The sequence below is a fragment of the Oikopleura dioica genome, chromosome 2, assembly GCF_907165135.1.
Source record: "Oikopleura dioica chromosome 2, OKI2018_I68_1.0, whole genome shotgun sequence".
Classification (NCBI taxonomy): domain Eukaryota; kingdom Metazoa; phylum Chordata; class Appendicularia; order Copelata; family Oikopleuridae; genus Oikopleura; species Oikopleura dioica.
In genome coordinates this window covers 9,268,506-9,285,454 of record NC_137292.1, presented here as the reverse complement: position 1 = coordinate 9,285,454, position 16,949 = coordinate 9,268,506, and the positions used below count along the sequence as shown (strand labels likewise).

Below are 16,949 nucleotides of genomic sequence, written 5' to 3'. Positions count from 1 at the left end.
TCCATTGTTACTATCTGCTGGAACAAAGACGTACGGCGTACAGCGTTTTCTTCTTGAAACAAGGCACTTGAAGAAGCGTTTGATTTTACGACGAAGGGCTCATCTGCTCAGACTCGAACAACATTAAAATTATTTCGCCTGACATCAACAGATAAAGCTTTTAATGAGATACCTGAACAGGATTTCGGGCGAATGTCGACAATTGTCGAGGGTTCTCTCCGAGAGATGCAACTGCTGCTTCATATTGGGACGGAAAAATATAAATTTTCGGTTTTGACAAAATGTCGAAAACGTAACATTCTCAAAATTCTAAAAGTGCAGTTATCTCAAGCCTGAACTGCGATTCAAGAATTTTGAAAAAAAATTTGTGATTTCATTATTACGAAGCGTGGGCGGCGCGATCTAAGAAAAAGTTATGAACTCGCCTAGGGACCAGGCGTACTTATTTTTTCAGATTTTTTTTAGACTCAATTATTCTCTATGATCCAAGGATTGTCACAATTGCTTCAGATCGAAAATTGCTCATCGCAATCCTGAAATATTGCGTAATTTGTTATTTTCTCGTATAAACTATTAAATTATTAAACCAATACTAATTATATTGAATAAATGGCCATGCTCGGCCGTTATATGGCCACTTATGGTCGAATTCGGTCGAGTCTGGCCGGAGGACTTCCCGGAGGACCACCCTGGTGGAAAACTAACTGCTGGAAGACCAATATTAAAAAAAATAATAAATAGCCTAAGAGGAACAATTATTGCCACTTTTGTCGAGCTTTGGTCATTTTCTGCCGGAGGACCTCCCGGAGGACCAACCTGGTGGAAGACTATCTGCTGGAAGACCAATATTAACAAAAAATAATAAATAGCCTTACAGGAATAATAATTGACATTTTCGGCAAGCTTTGGTCATTTTCTGCCGGAGGACCTCCCGGAGGACCAACCTGGTGGATGACTTACCGCTGGAAGACCAGTTTTTACAAAAATTTCTGGATGACCATACAGGGCGAATAATTGCCATTAATGGCAAGTTTTGGTGATTTTCTACCGGAGGACTTCCTAAAGGACCGCCCTAAAGGAAAAATAACTACTTAAAGACCAACATTTGAGAAAAATTTGAAGAACCGTTTGGACCCTTTTGCTATAAACCAACTATCTCAGGGCAAATATAACAAAAATTGCCTAAACGGTCAAAAAACTTAGGGATGCCATAAATCCATGATAGACACAACAGAAACTGCATGTTTCTAAAAACCGTTTTCTTCGATATTATGCATAAACAAAGCCTAAACATAAATTAAATTAAGTCTGAGAATCAAAACCGACCCGAAGGGAAGGCCACGCCTGTTTATTAAATTCAGTCAGGAACAGGACGAAGCCGACCCGAAAATAAGGCCACACCTGTTTATTTAATTCAATCAGGGACGGAGCGAAGCCGACCCGAAGGGGAGGCAACGCCTGTTTATTCAATTCAGTCAGGGACAGGGCGAGGCCGACCCGAAGGGGAGGCAACGCCTTATTATTTAATTCAGTCAGGGATAGGACGAAGCCGACCCGAAGGGGAGGCCAGGCCTTATATTTTAATTCAGTCAGGGATAGGGCGAAGCCGACCCGAGGGCAACGCCTCTTTATTAAATTCTGTCAGGGACAGGGCGAAGCCGATCCAAAGGGGAGGCCAGGCCTGTTTATTCAATCCAATTGAGAGGGAACCAAGCCGACCCGAAGGGGGCAGTCCCATTTATACAATTCAGTCTGAGGCAGGGCCAAGCCGATCCAGAGGGGTGGCCAGTCCCGATTAGACAATTCTGTCTGAGGTCGGGCCAAGCAGACCCGCAGAGGAGGCAAGCCCTGTTTACACAATTCAGTCTGAGACAAGGCCAAGCCGACCCGGAGGGGGGGCAGCTCCGATCAGACAAGTCAGTCTGAAGATGGGCCAAGCCGACGCGAAGGATCGGCCAGTCCCGATTAGACAATTCAGTCTGAGGTGGGGCAAAGCCGACCCGAAGAGGAGGCAAGCCCTGTTTACACTATTCAGTCTGAAACGGGGCCAAGCAGACCCGAATTATCTCCTCGATCGCAGCTAAGGCACGTTGCTTCTGCAAACAACTCTTAGGCGCCTGGAGCACAAATCCACTTGTCCGCCCTTGAAGCCCACTTTGGACAATTTGATTATAGCCCTGGCCGCTTGTCGGAGAAAGCTTGCCGCAGCTAAAGTCAAACTAGATTTCATCTAAGCTTATGGACACTGTCATGTCCCAAAAGAGCCGTTCAAAGTGATAGACTGCTTAATCGTCTTTTTCGACAGATATTTCTTTAAAATGAATTCTAGTCATGTTTTTTTTTTACAAGAATGCATTCAAGAACAAAATTCTTGCTTTTCAACCAAAATTTTCTGCTGACTTTATGAGTCGATAATGAACAATTTTCTCCAGAATTTTGGTTAAATATCTTGAAAAAAAACACAAGAACCACTGAACTTACATCGGACACAGAAGTGTTGCTTCAAATAGTTGCTACTAGCCGTTTTGTGGTACAAGGGCTCGGGGTCTAGACAACCTGGTATGACACAACAAAAACTTTGACCTCCTGGCATCGAAAAATCTGAAGAAAAAGAATTAAGCATGTCATTATTATTAAGTTTTTGAAATTAAAATTATAAAAATAATAATAATAATTGGTCATTATTATTTTGAAGTGTCAATCGTATTATCTCTGTCTCTCTCTTATATATCTCTTCAAACTGTTTTTGTTTTGATTAAAAACTCATGTTTTCAAGAAGCTCTAGAAGAATAAATAACAAACAAAATGCTGCTTGATTTCGCAATATTAATTTTAATTATTATACAGTACAAACAAAAGAAACAGGAGGTGCCAGGGTCTGATAAAAATCGGTCCGAACAAAGGGTCAACTTCCGCCGAGAACAATGGGCTCAACCCTCGGGGGGAACAAAAAGATCCATGTTGCTCGGACCCCGGCACTAAATTCTTACTACTGAGGTGAAATTCTTTCAGTGATGATTGCAGATTGTTGGTGTTCTTTTTCAGCTTCTTTTCGAATTCTCAGAAGCTTCTTGAAATTTTTGTACTGTTCTTAGGGCTGAAAATGATAGAAGTGACGAACTCGGAAGAAAAGCTCGATTTTATTATTCTGTGATTCAGTTTAAATGATTATATTGTAAAATAAATTTATCGCAAGAAATCAGAGTGTTTGAGAGGCTTGACTTAATCTTTGTTTCTGCATCCTCGGTAAATGACATATTTCTTTGATCTGTAGGATCAGGCAAAGGCGAGTGAAAAGTATTGAAGAAGCCTGGGGTCGAACCAGGGACCTCCGTGTTCATGAACCGGTGTGCTACCACTGCACTACTTCTCCCGGGGACTTTGTCCGCCATTTGAGCCAGTTACTATGCCTAAGAGGAGGGGGCCTTCTCCCACAACTCCCCCTAGTAACTGCTCTAACAACTCGTCTTACATATGCCGCCTTGGGTTTTTGGTTCTTTGTCTGGTGCCACGGTCCCCAACCGTTGCAAGCCTACCAACCCTCCCAACCTTCAGCTTCTCCTGAGCTACTGAGTGACCCTTTGTCAATCTCAGCTTAGGATTTATTTTGGCTACCTAGACAACCCACTGTCTTCACCAGTTTGTAGGATCAGGCAAAGGCGAGTGAAAAGTATTGAAGAAGCCTGGGGTCGAACCAGGGACCTCCGTGTTCATGAACCGGTGTGCTACCACTGCACTACTTCTCCCGGGGACTTTGTCCGCCATTTGAGCCAGTTACTATGCCTAAGAGGAGGGGGCCTTCTCCCACAGATCAATTCTATCCAAACATCATCAAAGATGCATCCTCGAAGATGGGAGTCTGGATTCTTCATCGGTCAAACCTTCATATATGCAACATCGAAGAAAGAATCGTCGTGGATGTCGCGTTTCTTCATATAAAGTGTCGTCTTGCATAGACATTTGTTCAGCATTATTTTTGAGCATTCCATCCTAGTTTTCCAAGGAAACTCTTAACAGATTTGAAACCTCCAGCCCAAAATAAGTACAAGGGGCGACATAAACGTTTATTCGATTCGAAATTTGAACATTTCTGTGGAACACTTGTACTCGGACAAAGAACTTGCTTTCTTATTTTCAGTCAGAAAGCGCAATAAATTCGACATATACTCGTCGATCCATTACCATCATCATCAAATTCCTCAAATTCTATTTTAATCGGTGACCTGAAGGAATTAAATAAACTGGACTGGCCGACCCTTCGGATCGGCTTTGCCACGTCTCAGACTGTATTAAACAAATAAGACTGCCCCCCCTTCGGGTCTGCTTGGCCCCGTTTCAGACTGAATAGAGTAAACAGGGCTTGTCTTCCCTTCGGGTCGGCTTCGCCCTGTCCCTGACTTATAAAACAGGCATTGCCTCCCCTTCGGGTCGGCTTTGCCCCGTCCCTGACTGAATTATATAAAGAGGCCTGGCCTCCCCTTCGGGTCGGCTTCCCCCTGTCCCTGACTTAATTTTATAAACAGGCGTTGGCTCCCCTTCGGGTCGGCTTCGCCCTGTCCCTGACTGAATTGAATAAACAGGCGTTGCCTCCCCTTCGGGTCGGCTTCGTCCTGTTCCTGACTTAAAAACAGGCATTGCCTCCTCTTCGGGTCGGCTTCGCTCTATCCCTGACTGAATTTAAATATAAGGCGTGGCCTCCCCTTCGGGTCGGCTTCGCCCCGTCTCTGACCGAATTGAAAAAACAGGCGTTGCCTCCCCTTCGGGTCGGTTTCGCCCCGTCCCTGACTGAATTGAAAAAACAGGCGTAGCCTCTCCTTCGGGTCAGCTTCGCCCTATCCCTGACTGAATTTAATAATAAGGCAAGGCCTCCCCTTCGGGTCGGCTTCGCCCTATTCCTGACTGAATTTAATAATAAGGCGTGGCCTCCCCTTCGGGTCGGCTTCGCCCTATCCCTGACTGAATATAATTGTTGGATCTCAGAACTGCAATCAGAGTCTGTTCGAGTTTGGCAAGGTAGTCTGTATTATAAATTACAAAATCGAGAATGCCGGCTCCTGACTCGGAGTCGTAATAGCGAAGTGGCAGGTGGAAAAGGCAGATGTGAACATTTCCTAATAAGGATATTGTGAACATTGAAAACAGTCTGACGAACAAGTTGAGTAGCTCGAATCCCACATGTCCCCCCACTTTTTCGTTAGGCTGTTGGACGATCGTTGTTGAGTTCGGCGCTTGCGCGTTAGACGGGCGAAACAAATGTGAGTGTTTGAAAGTAAGAATTCTACCTCGGCGATTAGGGTTTTGAGCCACATAAAACGCTGTTGCCGGCGAGACGGTTTTCCGCTGGTAGTTTTGAAAATATATTGAGAAACGAAACGATGGTGACTACCTCGACTATAAAGGATTCAGGCGGAAGGCCCTGCTTGATATGGAATCACTTGGCGACGTGTGTGGGTGCCTCGTCGGAGTTGTTTTTCGGGAATTTTGATGCCACGGGGAGACGCTTTCCTCCCAAAGACGGCTTCGAATGGACTAACTGGGTACGCCGAAGCAGAATATTCGACGAGATTTTGGGTGTCGCCGATCAATTGTGATGGAATGTTTCCACGCGATATCATCGTTAGAGAACTCCCAGTATCAACCAGTGCGTTGAGCGAGGCAAATGTGCCGGACTGTGATTGGATAAAAGTATCGACTCGAGGCTGTATTCTTCCGGCGAAAACTTGATGTGTGCTAACTTCTTTATTAATCGGGTCTGATGCGTAGCACTCCGCATCAGCTCTAACTGAGAAATCCGCCCGAGGGTTTGAGATAAAAAGCGTTTGTTCTCTGTGCTCTTCCGTTGAATCGTAATCTTCATCGTTATCTTCCGATTTTTCGTCTTCTTCTTCGTTCGGGTAGGCTTCGTTCTTGATGAACTTCTTCTTATTGTAGAATTTGTTTCCTTTTACATTGCTCTGGCCGCCTCCAGAAGTGCCCTGCTTACGATTTTCTCCGTGGCTTCCCCTCCTCGAGTCTTTGTTTCTGTTCTGGCCACTGTTTCTGAATCGGCCCCGTTGGCTATATGATTGATGTCCGTAGTATGTGGTCATTTCGCCTCCGCCTGTCTGTGACTGATAATACTCCGCGTGCTCCGCCAGCGTGCCAGCATCGCCTATTTTCTTCCATACTGGCGCCATCGAGTTGTACAACTCGTTGTGGTGTACCTGGATTACTGTCGCCATAATGCTTGCCCCAAGATGTTCCATGAATTTATCGATCGTCAGCAATTCGGAAACGACCGTGATCCCACTGTTGGAACTGCTCCCGCGTTCCATTTTTATTTCTTGTTTCTTTAGGCTTTTCTCTATAGTAGCTCTTGCTGCTTCCAAGTTGAGGCTTATCTGCGTGGCAAGTTTCTTGAACCCCTTTCTTTTGTCGTATGGAGTATTCAGGGCACGCTGAAGGGATTGAATCGGAGTGATACCACCGGAGAAATTTGAAAAAATCTCTTTCTTCAGCTCGTCCCAGTTCTTCTGGTTTGTTCCCATCCTGTGCGTCACGTGAACCGAGCATCGTGATTTGACGCCGACTAAGAATTCCTTCTCTAGCTTCATATTCGGTTTCACGCATAAGTCGAAAACTTTTTGGCAGCGGGCGATGAAATTATTCGTTACCTCGAAGGAACCTCCTTCGAAAAGATGCACTTCGCCGAGCTGGGCCCTTATTGAGCTTAGATCACTCTGATCTTTTCTGGTGAATTCGTCTTCGTTGTCGCCTTCTGTTGCGGATGCGATCAACTTCATCTTCAATGAACTAATTTTCTTTTCGATGTCCGCTTTCTTCTGCGCGTCGTTTTTAACTTCCGAGTACGTGAGCGCTTTTTCGTATATCTCTATTTCTTTTGCGATTTCTGTTGCTCGTCCCATGTTTGCGAGCAAGAAAGAAGATTAAGCTTTATTCGTTGACACCGGATTCTCGTACCTTGCTTTTACACCCTTGCTTTATTTAGTTCAAAGGGTGACCCTCGCGGGATTTCGTTGCGCTATTTTCAGGATGACGTAATCTCTCGGCCAATCGGAATTTGACGTGGATTCGTTTCTGGAGCGACTGGTACCAATTTGTGGGATCTCAGAACTGCAATCAGAGTCTGTTCGAGTTTGGCAAGGTAGTCTGTATTATAAATTACAAAATCGAGAATGCCGGCTCCTGACTCGGAGTCGTAATAGCGAAGTGGCAGGTGGAAAAGGCAGATGTGAACATTTCCTAATAAGGATATTGTGAACATTGAAAACAGTCTGACGAACAAGTTGAGTAGCTCGAATCCCACATAATAATAAGGCGTGGCCTCCCCTTCGGGTCGGCTTCTCCTGTCACTGACTGAATTTAATAATAAGGCGTGGCCTCCCCTTCGGGTCGGCTTCGTCCTGTTCCTGACTGAATTTAATAAACAGGCGTGGCCTTCCCTTCGGGTCGGTTTTGATTCTCAGACTTAATTTAATTTATGTTTAGGCTTTGTTTACGCATAATATCGAAGAAAACGGTTTTTAGAAACATGCAGTTTCTGTTGTGTCTATCATGGATTTATGGCATCCCTAAGTTTTTTGACCGTTTAGGCAATTTTTGTTATATTTGCCCTGAGATAGTTGGTTTATAGCAAAAGGGTCCAAACGGTTCTTCAAATTTTTCTCAAATGTTGGTCTTTAATTAGTTATTTTTCCTTTAGGGCGGTCCTTTAGGAAGTCCTCCGGTAGAAAATCACCAAAACTTGCCATTAATGGCAATTATTCGCCCTGTATGGTCATCCAGAAATTTTTGTAAAAACTGGTCTTCCAGCGGTAAGTCATCCACCAGGTTGGTCCTCCGGGAGGTCCTCCGGCAGAAAATGACCAAAGCTTGCCGAAAATGTCAATTATTATTCCTGTAAGGCTATTTATTATTTTTTGTTAATATTGGTCTTCCAGCAGATAGTCTTCCACCAGGTTGGTCCTCCGGGAGGTCCTCCGGCAGAAAATGACCAAAGCTCGACAAAAGTGGCAATAATTGTTCCTCTTAGGATACATGAAAATCACTTCTTCGGAAGAAGATTCTGCCCTCCATCTTTCTTATGCTCATTCGAAAGGGCAACTCCTGAGGAGTCGATTCACATAGTTTTAAGGGTCTAAGTCATCATTAATGACGTCATAGGCGCCCCTATTGAAAAATTCTAGTGAAGCCCTGTATCTCCAAAAATTTCCAAAGAAAGTATGAACATATGGATAGCATTGGAAAGCCCGGCTCAAACTGTGGTTGGGCAGTTGGTGGGCAGCCGATAATTCTCAACAGAAAAATTTTTTTAGTCAAAAAACTTTCCACTCAAAATTTTTTTCACAAAATTTTACGTCGCACAAAGTCTGCCCAACCACAGTTTGAGCTGGGCTTTCGAAAGAGCCCAAAATCACTATACTTTATAAAGAAAGTTTCAGAGTTCTGAGGCTTCAGTACTTGTTAATTTCACGTACTTATAGCTCTAGAACCCGATATAATATAGTATAATCGACCAAATAAAATTATACCATTCGACTCCCCAGAACCTGCGCTACAAGATAAAAACGAAAAACATTGGGGTCAGGATTTTGGTCCGAAGAAGTGATTTTAATGTATCTTAGGCTATTTATTATTTTTTTTAATATTGGTCTTCCAGCAGTTAGTTTTCCACCAGGGTGGTCCTCCGGGAAGTCCTCCGGCCAGACTCGACCGAATTCGACCATAAGTGGCCATATAACGGCCGAGCATGGCCATTTATTCAATATAATTAGTATTGGTTTAATAATTTAATAGTTTATACGAGAAAATAACAAATTACGCAATATTTCAGGATTGCGATGAGCAATTTTCGATCTGAAGCAATTGTGACAATCCTTGGATCATAGAGAATAATTGAGTCTAAAAAAAATCTGAAAAAATAAGTACGCCTGGTCCCTAGGCGAGTTCATAACTTTTTCTTAGATCGCGCCGCCCACGCTTCGTAATAATGAAATCACAAATTTTTTTTCAAAATTCTTGAATCGCAGTTCAGGCTTGAGATAACTGCACTTTTAGAATTTTGAAAATGTTACGTTTTCGACATTTTGTCAAAACCGAAAATTTATATTTTTCCGTCCCATTGCTTCTTCTTGCAGGGCTTGTTATGCGTAAGTCGTTAACTCAAATTAAGTCATAAAATTATTTTTGATTCTAGTTGGTCTTTATTCCAGCCACACTGTTCAAAAATACCCTGCAGATTGCATCACAAGTGATTCTTTTCCGTTTGGAAATGACTCCATTTTCGTTCGAAGCGAATATCGACAGTGCAAAATGCTCATTGGAAAATATAACGACTTTCCTCAACCGGGATCGTTAACTGTACTTAGTAATGAAACCTTTTCTTCCGCGTTTATGTTTTCCTACAGCACAGGTACACCCTAATCATTTTCTGGGGTATTTCTGAGCCTATTCAGCGATTTTCTCTTCGTTTTACGACAATGACGACGCAAAAGTCTTGGATGAGGCTGATTCCGAGGGTAACATTAAGCTCCCGTTCTTATCGCATGCTGGTTCCAGAATCTACTTTCTTGTAATCACTGTTGAAAACACTTCCCCATTTGAATTAATATTTGGTGAGTCTCTCGTTATGCGATTGAAAAAATTCATGTCAATTTTAAGATCTGCCAGGCGCGGAAATACCCAGCAATATTGAGCTCTTAGAAACAAGGTGAGACTCATTTCGCTTTCCAACCATCAAAAACTGTTTAGAAAAGCGGTGCAGATATTCCTCCCCGTCCTCGTCATATTCCTTGTGATGTCTGTTTTCATATGCTGTCATTTCCATTCGAGTTTCCGTTGCACGAGAAATTCACGAGGAATACATGCTCAGGACTCAAGTCGAAGTCATGAAAACAACGCAACTACTAGTGCTCAAGATTGGGCCGTTGATCTGCCACCAGACTACGAGAACTTCTCTCAATATCCGGAAGCAAAGCTCGAATCCCTTCCCCCTCAATATCGAGCCGATGTCGATCTCCCTGGATACGAAGCTTCCAACAACGATGCTTTCCAGCCACCAAAGTACGAATCCAGCGCTGTTTCGCGAAACCAAACTACTTAAAATTTTTCCTATTCAAACACACGTTAATCATCCAAAAGTTCACCATGTAAATTTTTCCAAGGATACTTTCTTTCCCCGCTGCTTGAAATAATAAATAATCATTACCGGCGAATGATTTTTCCTCCAAAAACGTCTTTTCAAAGCGGATAATACCAGCAAGAGGCAGTAATGTTACGCACCGGAGCATTTCGCACATTATTTTTAAAGATCGGACTTTTTACTGCGCGTCATTTTCTGTCAGACTCAATCCTGGTTGGTAGGCAACTTTTCAAATATTGAGAGATATCCAACAAAAACTGCTCCAAATGGAAACACAGGTAAGAAAGGGTACGTTTTTAAGCTCTTGTTTATACAAGAATTATAGTTGGCGGTTCTTAGAGGGTACTTTTTGAAGGAGCCAAGAGTTTTTTGAAGTTAAGCTTTTTTGGCATGAAAGACGGAAATCGCTTGGCAATGATCCACCGGTTTATGTTTTAGTTTCGGTTTCGGTGAAAAAATGTAAATTCGGCAGTGGCCTAAGGGCGTAGTGGGCGCCACCACCGCCACCATCGGGAACATCGAACACCGGATCTCCTCACAGTTTCCAAGCAAGCTGCTCAACCCAACTCCTCCTAAAAAAGTAAATTATTTTCAAAGTACTTTTTGCCCTTTTTGTATCCGTCTAAGTTTTCAAAAGAGATCAGTTGTTTTCTTCAAAAGAGATTCAAGCGAAAATCACTACTAAAATTCAATTTTACCAAATAGCAACTAAAAAGCTAGAAATTTACCCAATATCAAAAGCAATAATTTGAAATCTTGTTGAATAAACATTTATTAATAATCTATTTCAGATGGCCAAGAAAGTTATCCTCGTCACCGGTGGCTCCGGACTCGTCGGAAACGGTATCCGAATCGCTTCTGAGCGGGACCCCCGAGACGATGAACAGTTCATCTTCCTTTCCTCCAAGGATGCTGATCTCACCGACAAAGAATCCACCCGAAAGGTTTGTTCCATTTTTCGATGATGGGAAGCAAGGTGCTTGATTACTCTATAAATAGCCAGGCAGATGCTTTTAGAGCAGTTAATTAAGACATAAAAACATCAACTCGTGTTTGAGCGATTTCGGTACTTGCTCAAAATTAGACCCCTGAAATAGCAATTATCAATTTGAACGCCAGTCGAAAGCTATTTTGACCGGAAAATTTGCCGCGCACTTACTAGTACTTAGTAAAGAACCTGTTCCTTAGGTCTTCGAAAAACACCAGCCCACGCACGTCATCCACTTGGCCGCCAAGGTCGGTGGTCTTTACGGCAACATGAAGGCCAACTTGGAGTTCTTCCGAATCAATATGGCAATCAACGACAATGTCCTTTCCCTCGCCAAGGAGTTCAAAGTTGAGAAGGTTGTTTCCTGTCTCTCTACTTGCATTTTCCCAGACAAGACTACTTACCCCATCGATGAAACCATGGTCCACAATGGTGAGTATCACTACCGTTTTTCTCGTCTTCATCAACGATTAAGGTCCCCCACACACCTCCAACTACGGTTACTCCTACGCCAAGCGTATGATCGACGTTATGAACAAGGGTTACAACCAGCAACACGGCTGCAAGTTTACCTCTGTTATCCCAACCAACGTCTTCGGTCCTTACGACAACTTCAACCTCGAAGAGTCCCACGTCATCCCCGGTCTCGTCCACAAGCTCCACGTCTGCACCCAGGAGAACAAGCCCTTCACCGTCTGGGGAACCGGAAAAGCTCGACGACAGTTCATCTACTCCGTCGATCTTGCCCGACTCTTCTTGTGGGTCATGCGATCTTACGATGAGCCAGACCCAATCATCCTCTCCGTCGCCGAGGAGGACGAAATCTCCATCAAAGAAGCCGCCGAAGCTGTCGCTCGAGCCTACGGTTTCACCGGTGAGTGGATCTACGACACTACTCGATCCGATGGCCAGTTCAAAAAGACCGCTTGCAACAACAAGCTCCGAAAGTACTTGCCCGATTTCAAGTTCACCCCCTTCGATGAAGCCATCAAGGAGACTTGCGACTGGTTCTCCAAGAACTACCCACAAAACGTTCGACTTTAAACGTACAGACATCATACTGTATCGAACACACTGACCTGTTAGCAACATATACTTAGTTAAAACTCAATAAAAATGCAATATCATCATTAAAACTTTTCAGAATTATTTCTTTATTTGCAGAGTTTTGCCATTCTCTCAGCTAAAGTTGCTCCTGGAAATATTTATTTCAAAAAATAATTATCAAGGAAGCGAACCTTTGAAAGGATTGACTTGAGGACAGACGAGTAGAGGGTCAGAATCTTCGTTCGTCAGGACGAAATCACTGGAAGAGCGCGAAAATAAGCCCGTTTTTTAAGAGGTAGTCCTTACCGTAATTCTTGAGCAGCTGTTGAGAACTAAATAATAGGTGTTCACATGTAAAGAGAAAGATGTTACCTTGATGACATCTTTTTGGGCATTTTTGATGTCGTTCTGGATGATGATTTCGGCTTGTTTTGAAATCTCTGTCAGCGCGACAATATCTTTTTGCTAGAGAAATATTCATAAAAAGGCAATTGAAACGATATTCCTTGCCTGCACTCCGACAATTTTCGGCATTTGGTCTTGCTTGAGCAGCATCGCTGCCACCTTTTTCGGATTTGTTTCCACACGGGCATTAGTGCTGCTTTTGGGCTGGGTATTAGAAAATGTGAAATCAAGGAGGACAAGATATTAGAGTCAACCCAAGCTTGTTTTGACGGGGTTAATCGCCTCACGAGTTTGGATCACGCCACTGCGAGGAATCAGAGGATCTTCTACTGGAGGATTCTCAATCTTCACTGTCGCACCTAGCGACACAGATGCGTTACAGTATCTTTAAAATCGCAATACTGACCTTCGACTACAATTCGATCGGCCTTTTCGGCTTCATCCCAGATCACAGCTCCCTAATCAAGAAAGTAAATTCAAGTTTTTGGAAGCATTTGTTACATTGAATGAAATTATTTTTGGCATAAACTTACTTTGGGGATAATATTTTGTACTCGGCTCATTTTTTTGTTCGCTCTCTTTAAAATATTGTGAAAATAAATTCCCGAAGTTGATAGTTATATGCCAAGCCAACAGTGTTTATAAATCGATAGAAAACTTTCCGGCACTTTCACTTTTGTAACTTTTATCGATTTTAGATGATGAACTTATATTCAATTGACGTCTATGAAGTCCTCGAGAAAGACTCCCCCAGTGGAGCTTTTTCGAATCCGTAGGTAATGACTACCTTCTAGTAACTAGCCTTTGATAATATAAATATCATAGCCTATGATTCATAGGTGTCTTACTCTTAGACATGCTTATTCCTTGTAAACTAGGAGCAACGAGTTGTTAGTCCTTGAAGTGAAGTTAATCACAAATGTTAGCGTGTTCAACTATGCAGAATTCTTTTTTGATGGTTGGGGTCAGACCGTCAGTTGTCAATTTCGCTCTGGTTTGTTAGTTTTTTCTACAAATTGTCTGATAGATGAAAATGGCTTCTGCGGAGCAAAGTCTTGACCTCAATATTTTTAGTGCTTAGTTTGTAGCGCAGAATCTAAGGAATCGAATGGTAGAATTTTTATGTGTCCAAGCCAAGAGGAATGTCAAATTCTAGCGCCTTAACCCGTTAACAGGGCGGTCGATTTCGCCTACGCTTTTACCTGTCTATGATTGAGTGAAATCCTGAATCCGGACATGCGATTGGCTACTCATTTCCACGCGTGGAGATTAAATCTCCATGGGGCTGTTAACGGGTTAAGTACCTGAAAATGACAGGTCATGAAGCCCTGTATCTCCACAAATTTTCGAAAAAAGTATGGATATATGGGTATCATTCGAAAGCCCAGCTGAAACTGTAATAGACTCTATTACAGACAATTATTTAATTTAATAGAAGTTATAATTTATATCTTCTCAAAAAGCGATCGGCAAGATCGGTTTCTATTTTCCGACCCTAGGTCTGAGAGTGTAAACCGACAGATCATTTTCTCGGAAGTCTGTGGTTTTTCCTTTGCGGGATCCAGAAAGCACGGATTTCCATCTCGCGCGGCTCTTATTGGCTCAGCGCGCGCGGCTAAACTCCCTGAAGAACGAAAATCGAGGCTGCGGGAGCCGAAGAGAGAAAGAATCAGATTTGAATGAAATCGTTTTAGAATGACTGAAGATTCTGTGATCGTGAATTTGCCCAAGAAGCTCGATGAGTTTTTGGCGAAAAGTGAGAGAATTCTCGGCTGCGCAATTGGAGATAAAAATGGTGATTTTTTTTGAAATATTGAATGAATTCAAAATTTGAAAGGGTTGACGATGGCTCTCAAAGGCGAAATCGATCAGGACGACGTCGCAGTAGGCGTCAATGCTCTTCAAGAAATCAACAAAAACGTCCAGGAATCGAAGACCCTCTATTTATACGACTACAAGTACGTTTCACAGTCCCTTTTATTTGTAATCAAACTGCTCATTCAGAGAATCAAACTGTCTCCACTGTTCCTACATCGACGAAAGTCTCTTTCTCGTCCAACTTGTTGCTGCTAACTAAAATCACTGGAAAACAAACCGCTGACAAAGAATCGCTCATAAAAACTCATTCTTTACTACCGTATTTTTTCACACAGTTCCGTTCTCAACTACAGTATTGAAGTATCTCATCTTCAGAAGAGACTCTCCTGAAGCTTCCTTTTTTTCTTCGTCATCATTTAACCCTTTTTTCAATTGTTCATACACTGCTACTTTAAAAAGTAATTTACATTTATTTCTCTCTGTGCGCATGAAACAAAAAATAATATGAAAAGAAGACAAAATTATAAATTTTATAAATATGTTTATTTCTCGCAATTTGAAATATTTCACTTTCGGGTTTTTAGAAATTCAAACGAGGGTTGAGATTTTCCCAACGAACAGAGGGGCGCGTTCCTTTCCAGTAGAACGCGACGAGAGCATAAAGTAGAAGGGCTTGTTCACGTAGATCATCTTGCCATCTTGAGTTGATAGACTGAATATGTGTTGTAATTCTAAATTTTTACCAGTGCTTACCTTCTCGTTGCGAAAACAGCTGCAGTAGCTGCACTAGCTTTTATTCCATCTTTGCTGACAGAAAACGTTGCTGCATGCTGCAGAACCCTTTTAATTTTATTATCAGATTACCATTGGATTTGCTAATTATCGAACTTACTTGACAAAGGGCGAGTCGGTGTGATCCGTGAATAAGTGGGAGAAATCTGCGTTCTGAGGCGAAAAAGCTGCGTGAACGCCCATTCTTCTCAACTGCCCGATCATATCCTCTTTCATTTTGATTTCAAAGGTGGGAATGTTGAGCACTGCCCATTTTTCCTCCAAGCTTTGCGATTGCCAAACCGACTGCGCCTTTTTCAGCGTTGGAGAAATCGATCTGTAGTCAAATGAACGCATGTCGTCGGGCATGACGATCGTGAAGATGATTTCGTCTTGCTCGCTGCCAGATTTGAGGTTGAGATCGATGACGAGAACGGAGCCGTCATTGTAGACGTCGAAGGGAAGCTCCTCCGATTTGAGCCATTCTTGGGGAGCTTCGCAGCGCGATGAGCTCCCGTGGAAACAGTAGTTGTTGCGATTTCGACGAATTTCACCGTTGCTTACGACGTCGAACATTTTTGTAGAAAACTGTGCCGGGATTTTGTTGTTGTACCAGTTAGCTGAACTCAAATTTACCACTGATCATTCCAAGAAGGCTCACATTCAATGTAGAGGGCGGATAAAGCAACCATAAGCGTATTTGGCGGTAAGCTATCCAAAAACTCTGGGAAATTGCCTCGCGTTGCTTTGTTTACCGCTTCATTTACTGTTTCGAGAACATCGTAGCTGCCCTGGAAGTCGATTTTTTTGTTTTCGCCAAGATACTCCTTCGTTTAGGGTAAAATTAAAGGATAATATCGGAATCTACCTTGATAAAGTCTTTTTTGATCACGCACTGATGTGATGGGGAATCGTCGTTCCAATCTTAAGAAATTTCTTATTATCGGAATAACAGTGAAATACGTACCTTTGCATGGGTTGATAACATCATCATGTTCCAAATTCGTAAAGAGACCAGTGTAACTTTCAAACTCGTAATCTCCGCTTTTTGAATTTTCTATCAGTGTTTCCATCACGCAGTTATGCGGTTCCACGACCCAATTGTATTGGAACTTGCCATTTGAACTTTTAATGAACTCTTCGTAGTCGAGTCCAAGGGCCTTTTCCAAGATTTCGCTTCTTGTATTACCAACTCCTCCAGCGGCTAGCAAGTGAAGAACACCAGCCAGAGAAAGAGGGGATACTTAATAGAATTTCTTGTGAATATCTTAACAATTGATTTCAAATCAAAACATGCCCGATTGAAACAAGCTTGATTTTGAACTTTGAAAGAGTCCCTTTTCTCAAAGCTGTTCTATTTTTGCTCTGCTGTCAAAGTCAATAAATCATCACGGCTAGACCGTAGACCTACCTAGCCCATTGCCGTCTGATTCTTCCAAAAGACTGAATCCCAGCTTTTGAAGGCCAAGGCGAGCTTCATCGTCCCGAATATCCTTTCGCTGGTAACGCTTGGGACTGTGCTTGCTCGCGGCTAGCGAAAAACCTCCAAGTAAAACTGGAACGAGCAGCTTCATTCTCTTACACTTTTCAAGGGACAGCCAAGTGGACGTTTGTTTGATTAGTATTGATCATTTTCAGTAAACAAAAACAGAAATCAAAGTTCACATCAATTGGTGGAGAATCTTTAGAGGTTGTTTGCATTTTCGTACATCCTAAAAGACATTCATAATTAATATTTATTTAGAAATTTTCTTGTGAGAAATCTTCAGAATTTTGTTC

General features: G+C 42.6%; 4 protein-coding genes and 1 long non-coding RNA gene across 7 annotated transcripts in view; 3 read left to right on the top strand and 2 right to left on the bottom strand.

Annotated features, from left to right (window-relative positions):
- The window catches only part of LOC145699732 (GDP-L-fucose synthase-like), an 81,868-nt gene extending 69,670 nt beyond the window's left edge, over positions 1 to 12,198 (top strand). The window contains exons 1-4 of one of the 2 annotated variants that reach the window (XM_081777001.1): positions 10,393 to 10,419; positions 10,933 to 11,085; positions 11,330 to 11,561; positions 11,605 to 12,198. In XM_081777001.1, the coding sequence (XP_081633127.1) occupies positions 10,408 to 10,419; positions 10,933 to 11,085; positions 11,330 to 11,561; positions 11,605 to 12,173 (966 nt within the window). In that variant the 5' untranslated portion in view covers positions 10,393 to 10,407 and the 3' untranslated portion in view covers positions 12,174 to 12,198. Of the gene's footprint in view, positions 1 to 10,392; positions 10,420 to 10,932; positions 11,086 to 11,329; positions 11,562 to 11,604 lie in introns of those variants that run through there. The other variant, XM_081777002.1, reaches the window with a different exon arrangement.
- On the top strand, positions 59 to 10,205 carry LOC145698781 (uncharacterized). Its single transcript, XM_081776003.1, has 6 exons — positions 59 to 247; positions 9,125 to 9,149; positions 9,197 to 9,412; positions 9,456 to 9,614; positions 9,661 to 9,709; positions 9,751 to 10,205. The coding sequence occupies exons 1-6, from the start codon at positions 164 to 166 to the stop codon at positions 10,100 to 10,102; spliced, it is 885 nt and encodes a 294-aa protein (XP_081632129.1). The 5' UTR covers positions 59 to 163; the 3' UTR covers positions 10,103 to 10,205.
- Positions 12,199 to 12,318: 120 nt separating the features above from the next.
- On the bottom strand, positions 12,319 to 13,583 carry LOC145699658 (uncharacterized). Of its 2 annotated transcripts, XR_014134059.1 has the most exons (6): positions 13,115 to 13,583; positions 12,988 to 13,039; positions 12,852 to 12,940; positions 12,549 to 12,785; positions 12,483 to 12,508; positions 12,319 to 12,435 (listed from the first exon to the last, which is right to left on the bottom strand). XR_014134059.1 is itself a non-coding variant. In XM_081776927.1 (3 exons), exons 1-3 carry the CDS (start codon positions 13,142 to 13,144, stop codon positions 12,831 to 12,833), a joined length of 192 nt encoding a protein of 63 aa, XP_081633053.1. In that variant the 5' UTR covers positions 13,145 to 13,583; the 3' UTR covers positions 12,794 to 12,830. The 2 variants fall into 2 exon arrangements, 1 of the variants encoding a protein (XP_081633053.1); XM_081776927.1 differs by lacking the exons at positions 12,319 to 12,435; positions 12,483 to 12,508; positions 12,549 to 12,785 and having other exon boundaries at positions 12,794 to 12,940.
- A 638-nt stretch (positions 13,584 to 14,221) lies between these two features.
- Positions 14,222 to 14,908, top strand: LOC145698811 (uncharacterized). Its single transcript, XR_014133951.1, has 3 exons — positions 14,222 to 14,376; positions 14,419 to 14,539; positions 14,586 to 14,908. It is a non-coding gene; the product is annotated as an uncharacterized LOC145698811 (long non-coding RNA).
- Positions 14,909 to 14,961: 53 nt separating this feature from the next.
- LOC145697503 (serpin B13-like) lies at positions 14,962 to 16,744 on the bottom strand. Its single transcript, XM_081774716.1, has 7 exons — positions 16,582 to 16,744; positions 16,138 to 16,413; positions 16,039 to 16,094; positions 15,832 to 15,997; positions 15,292 to 15,790; positions 15,153 to 15,239; positions 14,962 to 15,111 (listed from the first exon to the last, which is right to left on the bottom strand). Exons 1-7 carry the CDS (start codon positions 16,742 to 16,744, stop codon positions 14,988 to 14,990), a joined length of 1,371 nt encoding a protein of 456 aa, XP_081630842.1. The 3' UTR covers positions 14,962 to 14,987.
- Positions 16,745 to 16,949: the final 205 nt, after the last annotated feature.

Bases quoted from the DNA above. Each gene is read 5' to 3' on its own strand.
- LOC145698781 (XM_081776003.1), top strand. From the start codon at position 164: ATGAGATACCTGAACAGGATTTCGGGCGAATGTCGACAATTGTCGAGG. The intron at 9,150-9,196 runs GTAAGTCGTTAA...TTTTGATTCTAG, and splicing joins TCTTGCAGGGCTTGTTATGC to TTGGTCTTTATTCCAGCCAC. The intron at 9,710-9,750 runs GTGAGACTCATT...AAAACTGTTTAG, and splicing joins ATTGAGCTCTTAGAAACAAG to AAAAGCGGTGCAGATATTCC.
- LOC145699658 (XM_081776927.1), bottom strand. From the start codon at position 13,144: ATGAGCCGAGTACAAAATATTATCCCCAAA. The intron at 13,040-13,114 runs GTAAGTTTATGC...TTTCTTGATTAG, and splicing joins TACAAAATATTATCCCCAAA to GGAGCTGTGATCTGGGATGA. The intron at 12,941-12,987 runs GTCAGTATTGCG...CTGTGTCGCTAG, and splicing joins CGATCGAATTGTAGTCGAAG to GTGCGACAGTGAAGATTGAG.
- LOC145697503 (XM_081774716.1), bottom strand. From the start codon at position 16,744: ATGAAGCTGCTCGTTCCAGTTTTACTTGGAGGTTTTTCGCTAGCCGCG. The intron at 16,095-16,137 runs GTACGTATTTCA...AAATTTCTTAAG, and splicing joins TGTTATCAACCCATGCAAAG to ATTGGAACGACGATTCCCCA. The intron at 15,240-15,291 runs GTAAGTTCGATA...TAAAATTAAAAG, and splicing joins ACCGACTCGCCCTTTGTCAA to GGTTCTGCAGCATGCAGCAA.